Consider the following 18,924-nt stretch of genomic DNA (forward strand, 5'->3'; position numbering starts at 1 on the left):
TTTGGAACCTCCTGTCACGTGCATGTTGGAGACACAGGCTGGCCCACAGACCTGTCCCGGCTGAGACGGCCCCACACGCCCGCAGAGCGGCCCCCACCCCTTCCCACAGTGGCCGCCCGTCCCCGGTGGGAGTAATGTTAAAAATCACCTCGGTGTCCAGCCCCAGAGCAGGGAACCTTCTGGCGAGCACCCAAGGGGCTAGCTCGAGTTGAGGGCCACATGGGCATGAAACACACCCCCCTGTGGTGTCCCCAAATGCGCACAGGGTAGGCACCTCAAGACCAGGGAGCTCCTGGCTGCAGGGAGGGGGAGGCAAAGGGCAGAGTCGGCAACCGCTTTCCCTGCTGGCTGTCCTCGAGTTCTTTCTGGCAGGCACTCGCGCCCGCCCACTGCGGTTAAAAGGCGCCACGAGGCGACCTCCCTGGGCCCCTGCCTCCTGTGGCGGCAAACGCTCCCCAGCACGCAGTGTGCCGATCACACACCGGACACCCCGGTCAGGAGAGGGGAGACCCACCTGCAACGGGTCTACGCCGCCTCTGCTCCGGGAGCCGCTGGGTGAAACGCCCCTCGATTCAAGGAACCCACGTCTCAATACCAATTGTTAATGAAAATAAGCTTTATTACATCAAGTAATAAATACATACAAAGATGCAAACAGTGTTAGTCATTTTCTTCCCGATGTTTGGATCGACTTTCAGGAAAGGCGGAACTGACATCTACATACAGACTTAGGAAAAACTTCAGGGGTCCTTGCTAGGTGGGGTGCGGTTGAGTTGCTCTTTCCTCTGTATTTATAACTTGTTCATCTTAAAAACGGACTTCGAAGCACTAACGGTCATGCAAATGCTTAAGCAAAAAAAGTCACGGGAAGCAGGACCTAGGCTGGATGGCACACGGGGGCGGCTACGCAGGCGTGCGGCAGCCAGGACGCACTACAAGGAGAACCCTCAGCGTCGTGCTAGCTAGCTCAGGAAGAGAGACCAAGAACAGCTGGAGTGACATAAACGTCTTCCGAAAGAGAAACACTGGTGCCCTGGAGCTGTGAGACAGGTGAGTGACGTGCACCTTTTAACCAATGCTTAAAAAAAACGAAAACAATGACACCACCACCCCGGCTAGTTCCTAACTAATATGTAAATCCCATTCCTCCTGTCTCAGCGCCTGCAGGGTTCAGAGCCTAAGGACCCACAGGAGGGGCGCGGGAGGAGCGACCGAAGTGTTACCACGTGAAAACAAGTTTCATCTGGACGGGGGAGGTGAACCGGAGCTTCTCGGGAGGAGGGAGGAGGCGACGGGCAGGCTGACAAGGTGGCTAAGACCTGGCGTTCCGCTCCGTCTCGGCCAGGCACTCCCGGACCAGCCCTCTCGCGTGGATGATGCCTGGAAGAGAAGCAGCGGAGACTGCGGACCCTCCAGCCGGCCCCGTGCCGGGAGAGGATTGAGGAAGAGGAAGAGGAAGAGGAAGAGGAAGAGGAAGAGGGGCCTTTCACAACCAGCCAGAGAGCCGCCCGGCGGTCTGAAGGGCACCGACGTCCCACGCCACCTCCCACAGCTCTCCTTCCCTCCTAGCAAGACCTCTGCAGGTCTCCCCGAAAACTTCCTCCTGCACTCACGGCAACTCTTGCCCTGGCTGATGCGGCTCAGTGGGCTGGGCGCCTTCCGGCAAAAACAAAAGGTCACCAGTTCGACTCCCGGTGGGGGCAACAAGCCTGGGTTGTGGGTCAGGTCCCCGGCTGGGGGCGCTCCAGAAGCAACCAATCGATGTCCGTTTCCCTCCCTCTCTTTCTCCCTCTCTCTAGAAATAAAATCTCTTTAAAAACACGTGACTCTACAACTGTATCCCCAGCTCGATGGTGGGGTCCTGGGTCTCCCACGAGCTCTTGGAGCCTGACTCGCCTTGGAGATCCCAGGCCGTTAGGTCATCGCTTTTCTCAGCTTCTTCCAAACCTTGCAACGGCCGTGAGGGGGTGCAGCAGCCTGCGCGTGGCCAGGCGCCGCCCCATCCCCATCCTGTCCTGCCTGCCCCCCCCCACCCACGTCCTCTCTCTCTCTCTCTCCCTCTCTCTCTGGTTGGTTTACTTCTTGCCTCCACGGAACTTCACGAAATATTGACCTCAGTTTACCGGACACCAAGACTCTCTTCCTCCCGAGAGACAGACCCCCACCAGCGGGTGGCGGGAAGGGCACCCCGAGTGCCGCAGGCGCCCACCAGACCGCCCCAACCTGGTCTCTCTGGGTTTCGGGGGGCATTTTCTCGGGTGCTGCGGGCCACAGAGCCACCGTCACGACCACTCAGCTCTGCCCTCGGGTCTCGAAAGCAGCCACAGACGCTGCGCAAGCCGTGGGTGGGGCCACGTTCCGGTGAGTCTGTACCGGCGGACATAGTGTCTGAATGTCACAAAATCTTACCACGAAAAAGTGTAGAAACCACTCTCAGCTCATTGGCTGTCACCTGACTCCCCCTCGCCCTGCGTGCCCCTCTCTGCCCTGCTACGTGAACCTGGCTTGTGTGGGCTCGGCTACTGGCCAGGACCAGTGGTCACTGCGTCCACCCATGCGCTGACTTGAGCGGCTGTGTGGGGTGACTGAGGGACCCCACATCTCCCTGGGAGTTTCCATGCAGGTAACCAGCGCAGGTAACCTGCTCCCCTCAACTCCAACAGCAGCCTGGACCACAGCGATACCCTCCGGACCCCGGCGACGGTCGGGTTAAGCGCCACATCCCTCCAAAGCCCTCTTCGGTTCCAGCCGCTGACGGCCAGCCCCCCTCCCCAAACCTGTGCCCCTCAGCACCAACCCAGCTTCGCCGCCGGTCCCCGGGGGCCTGTCCGCGGCCGGCCCGGACCACCCCTGGGGTCACGGCCTTGACTGCAGCCCGACTGATGCCTCAGGTTCATGACCGAAGAATGTTCCCCTCTCTTCCTCCTCCAGAGCTGCTTCTCTCACCCTTTTAAGAACCCCAAATCCCTCCTGAAATTAAGTTCGCACGTAGGTCTCCGTGCTCTGAGCTGCCATCTTCTAAAATAGAACTTGCTTGCTCCCTTCTCCTTTTACTTCTCAAGGTGGCCGCCGACTTCCCGTCTCCTGAAGTCAGCTGGTCGGTCACATCTTTCCCTCAGTCACCTTTTTCCTACGACACCAACCCCTCCCGGCACAAAGCACTTCACAGCTTCCCTGCCCCTCCCACCCCGAACTGGGACAGACCCCCGCCCCACAGCGGCCCCGTGGGCCCCACGGCGGCCTCGGGAACGGAGCAGGCAGGGGCCGGAGCTCCCGAGGTTCCTCTTCAGAGCCGGCGGACTGCCTGGGGGCGCCCGGGGCGATGGGGACGAGGCTTCCTGGCTGGAGCAGCCCCTTCTCAGCGCCCGAGTGGCCCCGAGCCACCCCCCCCCCCCACCCGGCGTGTCCCAAGCCCACCTCCCAGGGCCGCTCGCCCCTGCCTGACGCCCCCCCATCGGACGGTGACTCCATGACAAAGCAGGAGCCCCCGTGACTTAGGGACCCCCCCCGACCCTCCAGCAAACGCCCAGGAAGGCCCTTCGCAGCAGTGACGGGCGGTGCTACGGGGTCCCCGCCGGACGCACCTCGCTTGAGCCTCTCCATGGCGCTCTTGCTGCCCGCGTACGTGGGCCGGATCTCCTTGCCCAGCTCCTCGATGATGGCCAGCAGCTCCGCGTACTTGCTCTGGGGCACCTGGCTGCTCCCGGTTCCCTGGAAGCCCAGAGGGAGGGGTCGGCTGTGCGCCAACCTGGCGCCGCCGCCGGCCAGGGCCCCGCAGCCCAGAGCAGCCACCTCCCCAGGGGCCAGGCACCCCCCGCCCCCGCCCGAGGGACAGCTACGGAACGGGGCGGGAGGCAGCCCTCTCCCTCCCTCACACTCCAGGAATCCACCCAGCCGTCTCCAGAAGGCTGTCATCATCTCGGTGGCCAGTCCCGACAGGAAAGGCTCCACCAAGAATGTCTGAGGACCCAGAAGAGCAGGTCTAACCCAAGGGCTGAGGGTGCAGAGTGCATGGACGAGATGGGGGCCACGCCCGGGGCTGGCAGGGTCATAACCGTCACCCAAGGCCACCCGGACATCCGCCCGCCCTCCTCCCGCAGCAGGGCCCCCCACGGAAACCCGTAAGATCCCACTGACACCCTAAGTAAGCACCCCGACCATGAGGCTGGGTGGGGTCCCCGTGGGCCTCTCTCTCTTTCCTCCTGCTGCTGATCCTCCTCCTCCTCCTCCTCCTCCCCACCACCCTTCCTCTCCCACAGCCGCACCAGGGCCGCCCGGTTCCCTCGTGACGCCCTTGCCTGCTCCGCCCGCCTCCTCTGCTGCCTGGCCTCTCGGTCCTTCCTCCTCTCCCAGTCCAGCTCCAGGGCGGCCCGTCGGCGTCGCCCCGGGGCCCCACGCCCCTCCTCGCCCTGCTCCCGCCGCCGCCGCCGCCGCCACATGGCCAGGGCATTGCGCTGCCTCTCCAGGCTGCGCCGAGGCCCATCCTCCCGCCGCCGCCGCTTCTTCAGGCGGTCCCGCTCCCGGGCCCGCGCCCGCTTCTCCTCTTGGGACAGGAGGGCCCGGCGGGGCATGGCCGGGGAGCCGCCGGCTCACCCCAAAGGACGGCGCCCGCGGCGACCTCGGAATGTGGCAGGTTCCGACCACGGGAGAGAATCCTGCGGCGGGCAGCCATGGGTCTCACGTGCCACCGCCACTGAAGTGGCTTCCTCTGTTTCTCCCACGGCCCCGGTGACACCCCACACAACAGGGAAAGGGCCAAGTCTCGGCAAGGACGCCAAGTGGGAGCCACCGTCTCTTAAGTGGCGGAACCAGGTGTAAACCCGAGCAGCCTGGCTCGGGGGCCACCAGCCCGCCAGGAAACGCACGGGGACTCCATCAGACCGTGGGCCCCTCCCCCCTTTGCCAGGGCCGCCACCTGGTGGAGCGGGCATGGGGACCGGGTCCCCTCCCCTCTGTCCCAGCTCAGTCCCAGAGTCACGGGCAGGTCTCCCCTTCCCGGGAACCAGGCACGCGAAGACCCACCAGGGACAGGCACGGGGTGGCGGCCCCCTCAACAGGAACGGCAGCTCTCGGAGCTCCGTCCTTCCCTGGGCTCCCCGACCCCGGTCCGGCTGGTGGGGCTCCCTGCGAAACGCCCTGCCACCCCTGTTTCAGCGCATCAGGCCTTTCCCCCAAGTCCAGCCAGGGCCTGGGCTGGGGGAAGCTCGGAGGGCCGAACCGCCCCACCATTTCCGCTCCTTCGTCTCTCCCGCGCCGGACTCCCCCCCGGCCCTCCTCCCCGAGGGTGGGACGCTCACCCCCTGAGTGCTCAGGCCACCCCCTCCGCCGTACCTGGGTGTAGCCGAGAGACGGTGGCCCGTAGTCGCTCAGCAGCTGGCGGTACTGGGAGGACGCCGCCATGCTGGTGGAAGGGTTAGGGTGGACGTTCCCAGCTGCAGGGGAGGAGAGAGGGGTCAGGGGTCAGGGGGCCTCGACCCGCGGGACCCAGGAGGAGGGCGGCTCTGGATTCTGCAACAGGCCCCTGCCCGGGGCCCTCACCGCCGACAGCGGCCCCGGCTCCTCGCGGGGCAGAGAACCCCGCTTCCGTCCCCGAGCGCGGCCTTGGCCCGCCCTCCGCCGGATGACTGATAGGAACATGTAACTAACAGGCCACGGGTCCTCACGCCCACCACGCGGCAGGCATCACCAATCCATCCCAGACCTCCTTCCCATCCCTGCAGCTGGAACTGGCACCAGAGCTGAACCCTGCTGCTGGTCTCAGCCTCACCCCGGCTGGGCCCCTCTTCCGGGGTCCTGCTCCCCCGAGGCTGAGGACCGAGAGCCGCGTCACTGCCACAACAGGCCGCCTGCTCTCAAGGCGGCGGCTCCGCACCTGGGCCCAGTCTTCCTGTGGGCCCCGACCTCTGCTGGGCCGCAAGGTTAGGGAGACGGGGAGCCTTGGCCAGGGACCGGAGCGGTGGGCACGCCCTCAGGCGCCTGGGGCGCAGCACGGCCTCTGAGTGCCCCTGCCACCCCCTCCCCCAAGCGGGGGACAGCACTCTCCACAGTGTGAGTCTGTGCCCGGATGACTTGCACCCCAAGGGAGGGGTGGTCCCGCTCGTGGGCTGCCCCACTCGCAGGCGGTGAGGGACCACGGGGGCCAGGGCCCGGCCCGAGCGGGGTCTCCCGAGCGGGGGAGGAAAGGTCGGTCCTCGGCGGGGAGCCCTCCAGCCCCCGCCCGGTGCCGGAAGCACGCAGACCCGGCATGGCGTCCGAGTGGCCGGGCGTGGGGAAGGATGTCCTGCGGAATCACAAGCAGCGGTAACCATGGAGAATTTACCTAGCCCTCCTCAGCAGCTGCCCGCCTGCCTCCACGCCCGGCAGAGGAGCCGCTCCCCCGGCTGCCACCCGCCGTGCCAAACGGCCTCTCTCTCACACACACACACACACACACACACACACAGCGGGCTCTGCAGACCTGGCCCCAGGGAGGGACAGCTGGTGCCAGGCTGGCCAAAGCGACCAGCTGCTCATCTGGTGTGGGCAAGGGGAGGGGCAGGGAGGAAGGAAGTTCGGCGGCTCGGGCTGATGGAGCTGGAAGCGGCCCTGGAGGACCCTGGGGCTCCTCCCTGCAGCAGGAGAGGCAGACCAGAGAGGGTGGGCACGGCTCCAGGCCACACAGCACACAAGAGGCTCCACACTCCAGTGCCTGCCCCTCTGTCCAGGAGCCGGGGACAGCTCTGTACTCGCGGTCTCGGGCCTGCCCTGGACTTATCCACCGGGGTCCAGGACTATGCCGAAGCATGCTCGCCCAGTCAGGACACGTGGTACTGCCACCTCCGGCTGGTGGCTGGGCACAGCCTCTCAGGTGGGGGTGACAATGCCCTGCAGGGACCTGCTGCTCAGGATGGGGACGCACGCCAGCCTGTGCCATGCGCCGTCAGCCGTGCCCGAGCACAGGAACCGGGGCGGGGAGGCCGCCCCCGAGCTCCCCTCACGCCCGCCAAACCCCACGTCCTGCACGTTCTGACGTGGGCAGTGACAGCGGCCTGGGCAGCCGTGGCTCTGCAGCCCCGGACCTGGGGTCCGGTCCTGACTGCCACACACCACAACACCTCTCTGGGCGGCCAGGTAGCTGCCCGTGGGGCGGGGCCTGGGCCATCCACAGCACTTCCGGGCCCCCAGGAGATCCCCGCTCCCTGGCCGAGGTGGGCTGGCACCTCCCGCGCATCCCCCTGCCCTCCTCTTCCTCGTTGCTTGCTCTTTCCACTGGGTGTCGGTCTCCCTGTCCAGTCCTGTTTCCTACAGCCAACGCCCGGCTGTGTGGCCTTACCTAAGTCCCTTCCCTCTCTGGGCCTCAGTTTCCCCATCGGTCTGAGGCAGCGGTTCCCAGCAGAGTGTCTGAGGGCTCTAGCTAGGGTAGGTCTCGGGGGCCAAGGGAGAGGCCGGCGGCAGCTCAGGGCAGGTGACCCCGACTGTGCATCAGTGCCGGCCCCGACTTCGTGTGGAGAGGGGGGAGTCTGCAGCCCCGGAGGGTTGGCCAGGGCCCCGAGTTCCGCTCATGCCCGCCGCTTCCTGCAGACCCGCAGGGCCGGGCCGCACGAGGCCGGGGAGACGACCAGACTGGGCGTGAGCGCCACGGCTGGAGCGCAGCCTCGCAGACAATGCGCGCAGTGTGCGGGACCGGGAGGCCGCGCGGAGGGAGGGACTGGCAGAGGCCAGCAGCTCCTGGGGCCAGGCGCAGCTCCCCGCCCCCACGCCAGACAAAGAGCGGCCTGGGCCTGGGGAGCTGGCGGCCTTCCCGCCACTTGGGGCGCCCAGTGGGGGGGCGCTTTCAGGCAGGCGGGCGGGCGGGGGCTTTGTCTCCTCCGCCACTGCCACCGCCGGCCAGGCCGAGGCTTGGCAGCCCGTGCGCGGGAGGCAGGGCTGGAGGGCGTGAGGGAGGATGACAAGGAAGCCGGAGGAGCAGCACCGGAGAGTCCATCTTGGATGCGCACGGAGGGGGAGAAGGGGCTTTCTCAAGGGGTCTGCAGGGAGGGGGCGGCCCCCACCAGAACGCCCAAGATGGTGGGGGGGGCCTCCGCTCTCCTGGATTTCACCGCAGGAGCGGGAGAGAGACCTGTGCACAGGTGCTAGCCAGCCCAGAACAGGGCTGCGGGGTCCCCAGTGGCTGCCAGTCACCGTGACCCCAGGCCTCAAAGGTCCCCACGTAGGGCCCCTGCCTCGGCTACCCCAGGGCCGGCCTGAGCGTGCCCGCCTGCTCCGGCTGGAGAGAGGCCCTCCCCGCGCCCCGGCTGACAGACGCGGGAGCGAGTGGGCAAGGCTGCCAGCCGAGGCCGGGCCCTCGGGGTCCGCAGACCCCGGAGCAGGTGAGGCCGTCTGAGCAGACAGTGCCGTTTGCTCTGGGGGCGCAGGGCCTGCCTCCGACCCATCCAACCACCCCCAAACCCCCCACACACACCCACCTGGAACCTTAACCCTTTCTGATCCCCAAATCAGTATCCAAAAAGTTACATACATATGTAGGCACATGTATGTGTTTTGGGTCTTTGGGTCCCTCTGCAGATTTTGGAGTTAAGGAGCCAACATGTGGAGAGGAGGCCCAAACTCGCGGCCAACTGCCCGCGTGGCATTCCTGACCAGCGGGGACCATCCCTTCCCCTCCCCCCCCCCTCGCAGGCTTCTGCCCCCTCCCCCCACGAGGGCGCCTGGCTTTTTGGGAAGTCTGTTTTCACCCGAGCGCCCCAAGGAAAAGGACCCTGGTGAAGGCACAAAGCCGGCCTACCACGAAAGCCACCATTTCACACACACGCCCTCCCGGTCCCCTTCGGTCAGTCCCTGGGGAGACCCCACCCTCCGCCCCCCCTCCCGCCCTCCGCGGGGCACAGCCTCCAGCTGCCTGACAACTTCTGGAGGAGTTGCCTGGGACGGCCGGCTCCGGCTCGAGATGGCCCCTCCCTACTTGTGCCGGAGGAGGCTCTGGGTTCAGACCTCAGGGTTCCGACACGCGGAGCCCGGCTCAGAGGCCCCCCCAGCCCCATACCCCTCTCCTGCAGGCGCCCAGAGGGCACCCTCTGCCCGGTCCTCTCCAACTTCTTCCACTCGGCGCGCGCGCCAGAGGGGACCTCCCACGTGCCCTGTTCCGAGGACCCCCGCTCCCGCGCGCCAGGCCGAGCCCCCACTAACCACCGAGTCCCCTGCACCGTGGGTAACCCCCGTCCCCATCCAGCCACCCTGCAGCCTCCCGGGGGGCTACACCTGGCACACCGCCGCCCCCAGCCCTGCCCAGGCTGGGCCGGCCTTGCACACGTGCGCCCCGGCAGCCCGGCCCCCGCCCCCCCAGCCCCGGCCTGCACCCCCGCTCCCCACCGGCGGCGCGGGCCCCGCGCCCGGCACCCCGCTCCCGGCGCGGCCCGGCCGCTCCCGACTCCCGCCGGCAGGGGCCCTCGCCGAGCCGCCCAAAAGCCAGAGGAAAAAGGAGCCGAGGAAAGCCTCCCCCGCCCTCGCCCGCCGCGCTCCCCGCGAGCCCTCGGCCGCCGGCGTGGGGGGGACCGCGGCGGCCGCCCGCGCCCCGGGCCCCGGCCCAGCCCCGGCTGCAGGCCCGGCGCCGCGCGGGGCGCACCCGCCAACTTTGGCGGCGCGGGCGCCGGAATCATGGCGGCGGCGGCCGCGCTGCCCCGGGCCGGGACCCCGTGCCTGTCGCCCCCGGCCTCGCGGGCCCCCGGGAGCCGGGGGCCAGGCGCGCGGGCCCCCAACTTGGCGGCACTTGGGGCGCGGCGCGCGCGACCGGCGGGGCGCACTCACCGGCGTTGAGGGAGGCGGCGGGCATGTGCGCGGTCAAGTTCGGTTTGTAAGACATCCCCCCGAGCGGCGGGGCGCGCGGGGCGCCGCGGGGCCCGGCCCGCGAGGCGGCGGCGGCGGCGGCGAGGCCGGGCGGCGGCGAGGCGGGCCCGGCGTCCGTGCGCCCGTCCGTGCGCCCGCCGAGCTCCCGCGCACTTTTTGTTGTTGACGGCTCGGGCCGCACCGGCAAATATGGCCGTCCCTCACCCTGACACCGCCGCAGTATATCACCCATACATCGGGCGGGCGCAGGGGCGGCCGCAAACTTTGAGCCGAGCCAGCGGGGCCGGCCCGGGCCGGGAGGGGGCGGCCCGGCGTCAGGGGGCGGCTCCGCCCGCGGCCGCGCCCCGCGCCTCCCCGCGCGCTCGGCGGCGCCGCAACTTGGCAAAGTTTGGGGGGCTGGGGTCCCGGCGGCGCCCGTGGCCCGCGTGGTTCCCTTTCTTCTTCTTCGCTTCCAGCGCCTGAAGATTTCTTATTTTACCAATTAAAAAAAAATTTTTTTTTTTTTTAAATAGCAAGGTCGGATGTCGGAATTACTTTTTTTGTCCCCATGACTGTGGGGGCAGGGATGGAAAATTACCTGGAGAAAATGGTGGCGGATGGTATTTTTAAGCACGTAGATCCTTCCAGACGCCGAGGTCTGGCTGTCCCCCAGAATCAGATCAACCAATTCTTGACATTGATTTCAGATAAATTTCACGTCCCTGTCTGTAGTAAGTGGTTTTTAACCCTTTGGGGGCCTGCGACTCCTTTGAGACCGACAAAGCCAGAGGAATTTCCCCCTGGAAGATTCACTCGCGAATTCACATAATCGTGCATCTTAACTCACTCAAATATTTAAGAAGCGCCTACTGTGTGCCGGATACTTCCAGGCGCCAGGGGTACGAGAATGACCTCGGCCAAATTTCTCCTCTCCTGGACTTCACCTGATGATAATTTTTGGCCCTCCTGCGACCCCCGCGCAGCCCCGCCCAGCCCCAAATCGGACTGCGATATAACTAATCACCAAATGTATTTGGGATTAGGATGATTAGGTTTTTGAAGGTACTCTTCCTTGGAGTTCTGCTTAAATAGTAAAACTCATCAAAACGCACAAGATACCCACGCTTTTCCGCCCTTTTTAATCACCGTGGCTGGCAGATTTTTAAATTCGTCACAGACATTCAGACACATCTGAAACTAGTGAGGAAGGTTCTCTTCCCCCACCAGGAGGGCAGGGGGCAGAGCCTTCCCACCCCACCCCCACCCACCCCACGTGCCTCCCGCCCTTCCCCTGAGGATGGAAGGTGCAGGTGACACCCCCTCCGCAGCTTAACCAGCACCCCAGGGGAGCAGCGCTGGGCTTGCGCCTCCGAGGATGCTCAGCGCAGTTTCACTTCATAAACAAATTAATGACACCTTCTCCCACCCCCGCCCCAGGGACCCAATGCTCAAAAGTACTGGAGCACTGTCCACTGGAAATAACAATTTTCCATTTTTTCGCAGTCACAGTTTAGAAAGAGGAAACTGGTGAAATTCATCTTTGACACATCTTCTGCGACACAGTGTATCCCGGACACTATGCTTTCAAGGTGTAGCGGTTCTGAAGACATTAAGATGCTTTGCATTATTGTTATTACCCCCGAGTCTTCAAACCCCAGCGCGCCTTTCACACCCAGAGCGCGTCTGCGTCCAGACCAGCCACGTCTCCAGCGCTCATTAGCCGCCCGGGCTGGCGGCTCTCCGATTGGCCGCGGCCGCGCGGAGGCTACAAGCTGCGGGCTCATAGGGCAGGCGCCCGGCCCTAACGCGGGCTCCGCTACCTGGGAGCTGCCGGCGCCTCCGAGTCCTTGGGGCAGCGCTCCAGACCGCGGCGGCTGTCCGCCCCGGGCCCCCTCCCCAGACGTCTGCGCTCTTCTCTTCCCATGTGCTTGTGTTTTCATCGTGAGCCCAGCCCCCCCCCACTTTCAGTCCTGGTCTTCATTGAAAAAAAATATATATATACTGTTTCCTTTTTTAAATGGAGATACAATCCACTGAGCGTAAAATTCACCCCGTTACAGTATAGCACTTAGTGGTTTGCATTGTCTTCTCGGAGCTGTGCAGCCGTCACCACCACCTAATTCTAGACCATTTCTGTCACACCCCACCCCCAAAGAAACCCTGTGCCCACTAGCAGTCACTGCCCTTTCCCCACTGCCCCTGGCTTCCGGCAGCCACCGATCTGGTGTCTGTGGATGTGCCTAGGACGTGTCATCCAAGTGGGGCGACGTGGGGTGTGGCCTGGGCCTGGCTTCTCTCGCTCAGGGACATGCTTCCAAGGCCCGTCCCTGTTGTAACCTGTGCGGGCCCTCAGTTTCTCCGGTACTCGTGGGGGAAGGGTGCTCCGCTGGGGACAGAGGCCGCGTCACCGGCTGACACCCACTGAGTTGTTTCCAGCTGGGGGCCATTATAAATACGGCTGCGGGGACCGCGTGTGCCCACGTTTTTCTGCCAACGCATGCTTCCCGTTTTTCGGGGTGTCCACCCAGGAATGGAATGGCTGAGTCTTCCGGCGACTCTACACTTCCCTTTTGGGGGAACCACCAAACTGCTTCCCATAGCGGCTGCCCCTTCTTACCTCCGCCCTGGAGCAGTACGTGAGGGTTCCGGGGTGTCCGTATCTGCTATTACCCGACTTTGTCTTTTTCAGGCTCCCTAGCAGGTGTGGCCTACTATCTCCTGGGTTCGACTTGCATGTTCCTAATGAGTGGTGATGAGCATCTTTTCGAGCATCGACTGGTCATTTGTATATATCCTTTGGAGGAATGTCTATTCCAATTTATTTTTTGCCTACTTGTAATACATATAAAACCAGGACACCAGCCCCTTCTCAGATATATAATTTGCAGATAATGTCCCCCATTCTTCGGGCAATCTTTTCATTTTCCTTATAGGGGACTTGGACATACACAAGCTTCTTTAATTTTCGTGCAATCCAATACTCCCATTTTTTCTTTGACGAGCTGTGCTTCCGGTCTCATATCCGGCCCACGGTCATGATGACCTCCCCCCCCACCCCCGTGTTCCTGTGGAGGAGCCTCTGTGTTCTTCCGTTTGGGTCTCCGGTCTGTTCCCAGTTTGTCTGTGTGTGTGACTGAGGCGGGCCCAGACGCACTGTCTGCGCGAGGCTGTCCCGCCGTCCTGCCCCCGTCGGTTGAAAAGACTGTCCTTTCCCCACTGAGTGGTGGTGACACCCTTGCTGAAAACCAGCTGATGATACATGTGAGGGTCCGCTCCCGGGCTCAGTTCTGGCCCACTGACTGGTCTGCCTCTCCCCGCTGCCGCTGCCGACACCACGCTGCTGCTGCTGCTGCTGCTGCTGCTGCTGCTGCTGCTGCGGTTACTGTAGCTTTGTAGTAACAAACACACTTGGGATGGAGGAAGCGTGAGTGCTACAATCTTGCTTTTGTCTCTCAAGATTGGCTGGGTCCCTTGCATTTCCATATGAGTTTTAGAATCCTGCTTGTTTTTTTTTTTTTTTTTCCCCATACAAAAGAAGCCAGTTGGGATTTTGGCAGGGCTTGTACTGAATCTGTGTATCAGTTTAGGGAACACTGCTATCTTCATCGCAGTAGTAAGTTTTCCAACCCGTGAACAAAGGATGTCTTTCCATTTGTAGCTATTTCTTCTACAAATGTTTGATAGTTTACAGTGTGCGAGTCTTGTGCTTCTTTGGTTAAATTCTTTCCTAAGTATTTCATGATTTTTGATGCCATTGTAAGTGAAATGGTTTTCTTAATTTAATGTTTGGATTTTTTAAAATATATATTTTATTTATTTTTAGACAGAGGGGAAGGGATGGAGAGAGAGGGAGAAACATCAATGTGTGCTTGCTTCTCATGTGCCCCCAACCGGGGACCTGGCTCACAACCCAGGCATGTGCCCTGACTGGGAATCAAACCGGTGACCCTGTAGTTCTCAGGCTGGTGCTCAGTCCACTGAGCCACACCAGCAGGGGCTAATGTTTGGACTGTTCATCACTGGTGTGTAGAAATACACCAGATTTTAGTGTATCGTCTTGTATCCTGCAACTTTCCGGAACTTATTAGCTCTACTAGTGTGTGTGTGTGTGTGTGAGATTCTCGCTGGTTTTCTATACATAATGCCACGGCACCTGCACATAGTGTTACTTTTTCCTTTCCAGATGGGATGTCTTTTCTTTCTTTCTCGGCTAATTGCCCTGACTAGACCCTGGAGGACAATGTTGGAGAGAAGGGGTGAGAGCAGGCGCCATTGTCTTCCATCTTCGGAGGAGAGATTCTAGTGTTCCACCATTAGTATGATGTGCCCTGACTAGGAACTGAACCTGCGAACTTTCGGTTTATGAGACAATGTTCCAACCCACTGAGCCACACCGGCCAGAGCCTCATGCGTGGTTTGAGAATGCTCTGGAATGGTTTCTTCTTAGGAACCATTTTAATGAGCAGTTCAACGAGCATTTCCTGAGGGGCCGGCCAGGGGCCGGGGGCAGAGCAGAAGGCTGGCGGGGCGGAAGGGTCCGGGCCCCGGGGAAGCACTCGGCGTGGGGGGACGCCAGGAAACAGCACACTGAAGCTCCGGACCTGCGCAAACCTCTCTTTAGGCCTCAGGTGACTGGCGTGGCCTCCCTGGACCTTGGCTACACCTGTAGGATCAGGGAGGCCAGAGACAGGAAGGGGCTCTGAGAATTCTTGGAACTTGAACATGCCAAGAAGGCTGACAGGACAACCCACGTGCCGTTTTCCGTGATGGAATACGCCAGCCCAGAAGGGCCCTGTCACGGTTTCCACGCCTGCACGTCCTTCTGGGGGAGCGCCCCAGGCGGGCGCACCAGCCCCCGGCGGTGAGAAGGGTGACTCACAGGGGGAAATACTGGAATTCCGTTTACGTGGGCTTCCTGTGTAGACATTTGCACAGCCGCACGCACACACCTTACAACCCAGCAAACCATAGTGAGGCTGCACCCAGGGATGTCGCGCTTTCTCACTGGACATGGTGACCGTGAGTCTGGACACCGCTGACCTAAGAAACTAGCGACATCGGCGGCCTGACCCAAAAGGTTGGCACCCAGACGTCCTCGGGGGAGGGTAGTGCCACAGTCGAGTGCCCGGGATGGTGACGCCGAACGCACTTCACCACCACGAAGCCGAGGCTGGTGCAGAAGGCCGCTGCCCACCTGTCCGTTCCCAGCTGTGTTTCCGCACACCACGCCCTCACGGTGCCCGGGAGCTGGCGAAGCCGGTCCTGTGAAGTGACCAGGTAGTACAGATTCTGGGCTCCACGGGCCCTCTAGTGTCTTGGCGACTCAACTGTGTCCTGCTGGGCAGCCTGGGACTGGTGCGACAAGGACGCGCCCTGACGGGTTCCGATGCAGCTGTATTTGCGAGCACTGAGATGTGAGTTGCGTGTAACTTTCATGCTACAAGATATTCTGCGATTTTTTTCAACCATGTAAGGAAGTAAACACCAGTCTTAGCTTGCAGAGTCGTTCAAAAACAGACGATGGATTGGACTTTTTTTTTTTAAGAGTTTATTTATTTACTTTTAGAGAGAGGGAAAGGGAGAAAGAAAGAGAGGGAGAGAAACATCCGTGTGTGGTTGCCTCTCACGTGCCCCCCACTGGGAACCTGGCCCACAACCCAGGGGCATGCCCTGACTGGGAATTGAACTGGTGACCTCTTGGTTCGAAGGCTGGCGCTCAAGCCGCTGAGCCACACCAGCCAGGGCTGGACGGACTCTGGGCCAGCGTGGGCCACCCTATTTCAGACCCCAGTGTGGGTTCCTCAGGCCTGACTCCCCATGGCCAGGACGCCGTGACGGAGACACGCAAACCCCTGGAGACTAACACACCTGCTTTCCCATCAATACCTCTGAACAAGACGCACGCAGGCAAACACCAACTGTGGGAACAGGAGCTCCACGGAAACCCACTGTCGCGCAGGAACTGAGAGCCCCGTGTCCCCGGACCGAGGACTGGAACTCCTCGGGGGGGTTCCCTGAGGGGGGGACCCAGGGGCCTCTTCCTGCTCCAGCCAGCGGGCACCTTCTCGAAACACCCACCTTTCTGTGGAAGGGTCACGCCCTTGTTGATGTCCCCAGTGTCCTACCGTGGTTAACTCACTCTAGGTCGGCTCTCTCCGGGACCGGAAGGGCTCTCGCGTGAGTCCTCGCCGAAACGAATCTCGACTGGGAAAGGTAAACCCGACAGCAGCGAGAGCATCTTTGCTGACGCTCAAAACCTACTCTCGCCCTGGCTGATGTAGCTCAGTGGATGGAGCGCGGGCTGGGAACCAAAGCGTCGCAGGTTCGATTCCCAGTCAGGGCACATGCCTGGGTTGCAGGCCATGACCTCCAGCAACTGCACATTGATGTTTCTCTCTCTCTCTCTCTCTCCCCCCCCTTCCCTCTCTAAAAATAAACAAATAAAATCTTTAAAAACTAAAAAAAAAAACAACCTACTCTCTGAAGTGCCCCAAGAGGGCAGGCTGAGTGACAACAGCCTGGGGCAGAGGGACAGGGCCTGGCGGGAGGAGCGGGGTGAGGACACTGGACCTTGTCACCTGCCCTGTGACTTCTGCCACGGGCTGGTGTTGCTTATTCAAGCAACCACCAAAAACGGGAACGGGAAGTACCGCAGGCACCTTGGGCGCCCGCCGAGCCGGCCCCCCTTGGCCCGAAACCCTCGCTGGAAGTTCTCAGCGACGACGACGACGCCGAGGCGGCCTGGGAGCAGCAGCGCCGGCGCCTGCGTCTCCTACCCCAACCGCGCGCGCGACGCCCCGAGTGGGCAGCTCTCGGGGGACAAAGCCAACTCGCCGAGAGTTGGACTCTAAAAATAAGCGTTTTGCACATTTTTTTAGCCTCCTTTCTCTCCGTAAAGGCCTCCACAGATGGCTTCTTTACATCCTGCTCTCAAATGACTAGCTGATAAATATTCATACTTATGGAAATTGTACATACTCCAAACCTCCAGCCAATTCCCATTTGTGCTCTCGGCCTCTCGGGGGTGGTGCCCCCTCGTTCCTGCGCCTTGTGCTCTGTGCAACACACACACACACACTCGTGTGCACTTCGGGCTGTCCGAGCTGGGGACAGGCACCGGGGGTCCAAGCTGGGGTGTCTGGTGGACAGAGGCCAGGGACGGTGCTGCTGAACATCCTCCAGTGCACCGGGCAGCCCCCGCCCCCCAGAGATGGGCCAGCCCACATGTGAGTGAGTGTGCAGACCGGGGAACTCGGGGCGAGGCTCGGGGCGAGGCCCAGGGCGGACTTGAGCGGAGAACCTGCCTGAAGGGGCGCAAGGTCAAGGCCAACGGGAACAGAAAAGCTCAGGACGGGTGGGCGGACAGGAAGCCTGGTCTCTCGTTTCCTATTCAAATTAATACTCGATCTGTTAACCCTGTCCATGGAAGAACGAGTTTCCTTTCAGTCTTCCAGCTCACCTTAACAAATCTTTCAGTAAAATTTTAGTCGGAATGTAACACCCGCCCTTCTCCCTTGTTCTTCATTTGATGCTCCATTATCTTACGTATTTGACGAGGCTGAATTCCCCCAAACGCTAACACCATTTGCAAATCCGACTGAATTCCCCTAAGTGTTGCAAGCTACAAATAGAAGGGTTTGTGCGAGCGTTTCAAACCCCGCAGACAGCACTCACAAAGAAGCCATGTTCCGAACATGGAAAGACACAAACCACATCCTCCCTCCTTACCTCCCTCCGCCTGCCTTCCTCCAGGTCCAGGGGCGCTGCCACTCCGGGCCGGGACACCCGCGGGACGGGGCCCGACTGCTGGCTAGGTCCCCAACCTCGGTGCCTGTCCCCTCACCTGTCAAGTGAGACTCACACACGGCAAAGGGATCCAGTCACTTCACGTCTTCTGAGCAGCTGGCACCCTCCTCCGCGGGGTGTCTTCTCCCCCACTCGGTCTCACATCCTCTTGGAAGGAGCTGACTGGACTCCCGGCCAGCCCGGACTCCCGGCCAGCCCGTGTTTCTCTGTCCCTGGGCCCAGGGCTCCGTCCGAGCATAAAATCACCCACCGCTCTCTGTCCGCCTCACGTCCTCAGGGCCGTCTGGTGCCAGCGCAAGGGTCGCTGCCGTCCTGGGCCCCCACCCCCGGGGCTCCCGCACAGTCCTGCCATCTTCTCGGGAACCCCAGCCACGTGCTTACCCTCCGAGACCCTGGGATGAGGACCCATGAGCAATCCCTCTTGGGGACAGCCTGTGGCCCAGCGCGAGACACACAGCAGCTGCTCATGGAACCCTTACTGAATACTCAATACGGGTACCCACGGCACAAGAATTGGAGGTGCAAAGCCCCTTCATAGCTTTCGGGTACAATTGTACCTGCAAGGGCGAGGGTTGAGGACTAGGGGAAGGAACAGGAAAGGCACTCGGCGTGACGGGGTACGCTAGGTGACCCCCATTTCCTGCTGGCTTGTCTACAGTAGCTCCTGCTGTTTTTTTCATAGGCAGAGCTTAAGTCTTAGAAGTTGCAGGTTGGATGACTGCTGAACCCCAGGCATAGGTTTTTTAAAAAGTGTATTTTTTGAGAAGAGAGAGAAATATCCATGTGCGGTTGCCTCTTGCACGCCCCCTACTGGGGACCTGGTCTGCAACCCGGGTGTGTGCCCTGACTGGGAATCGAACCAGTGTCCTTTCAGTTCGCAGGCGGGTGCTCAATCCCCTGAGCCACGGCAGCCAGGGCAGGCGTGGGTTTTCAGGAGAGCCTTGTGCCTCGATTCCCCCCTCCCCCACCAGGCGTGACTGCTCTGGTTTGTGGTGCCTTTCAGGGAAGACAGCCGGGGGCCTGGGTCTCGGAAGCAATGGTGGCGGGCAGCGGCTCCGCCAGCTGCTGGTGGGCAGTGCCGCAGGGGAGTCTGGAGATGGCGGCGGGGGGGACGTTCTTGTTACGTGGAGCCTGGAGGTAACAACCATGGACAGGGCTGAGTCCAGCTCTCGAGCGAGACGGTTGAGTGGAGAAAGAGCCCTCCCCCCGCCCTGCCATGCCGGATCGCTGTGGGACACCAAGGGAAGGCAGGCTCATGCACACGGAAGCTGGAATGGTGCAGGGGAGGTTCTGGGCCGGCGGCCTGTCTAGCCTGGG

The 18,924-nt window shown here is 62.2% G+C and overlaps 1 protein-coding gene across 2 annotated transcripts; it reads right to left on the reverse strand.

The window, feature by feature from the left end:
- Positions 1–598: 598 nt before the first annotated feature.
- On the reverse strand, positions 599–10,130 carry CDK2AP1 (cyclin dependent kinase 2 associated protein 1). 2 transcript variants are annotated; one of them, XM_045846304.1, is made up of 4 exons: positions 9,784–10,130; positions 5,332–5,432; positions 3,585–3,711; positions 599–1,380 (listed from the first exon to the last, which is right to left on the reverse strand). In XM_045846304.1, the coding sequence occupies exons 1-4, from the start codon at positions 10,052–10,054 to the stop codon at positions 1,313–1,315; spliced, it is 567 nt and encodes a 188-aa protein (XP_045702260.1). In that variant the 5' UTR covers positions 10,055–10,130; the 3' UTR covers positions 599–1,312. The 2 variants fall into 2 exon arrangements, with proteins under 2 accessions (XP_045702260.1, XP_045702267.1); XM_045846311.1 differs by having other exon boundaries at positions 10,027–10,067.
- Between the last annotated feature and the right edge of the window lie 8,794 nt (positions 10,131–18,924).

This window comes from Phyllostomus hastatus, unplaced genomic scaffold (assembly GCF_019186645.2).
Source record: "Phyllostomus hastatus isolate PE091 unplaced genomic scaffold, TTU_PhHast_1.1 phas_contig_1162, whole genome shotgun sequence".
NCBI lineage: Eukaryota > Metazoa > Chordata > Mammalia > Chiroptera > Phyllostomidae > Phyllostomus > Phyllostomus hastatus.

Coding starts and splice junctions, on each gene's coding strand:
- CDK2AP1 (XM_045846304.1), bottom strand. CDS start 10,054: ATGGGTGATATACTGCGGCGGTGTCAGGGTGAGGGACGGCCATATTTG. Junction 5,433..9,783: donor CGCCGCCTCCCTCAACGCCG/GTGAGTGCGCCC, acceptor CCTCCCCTGCAG/CTGGGAACGTCCACCCTAAC. Junction 3,712..5,331: donor CGTCTCTCGGCTACACCCAG/GTACGGCGGAGG, acceptor CTGGGCTTCCAG/GGAACCGGGAGCAGCCAGGT.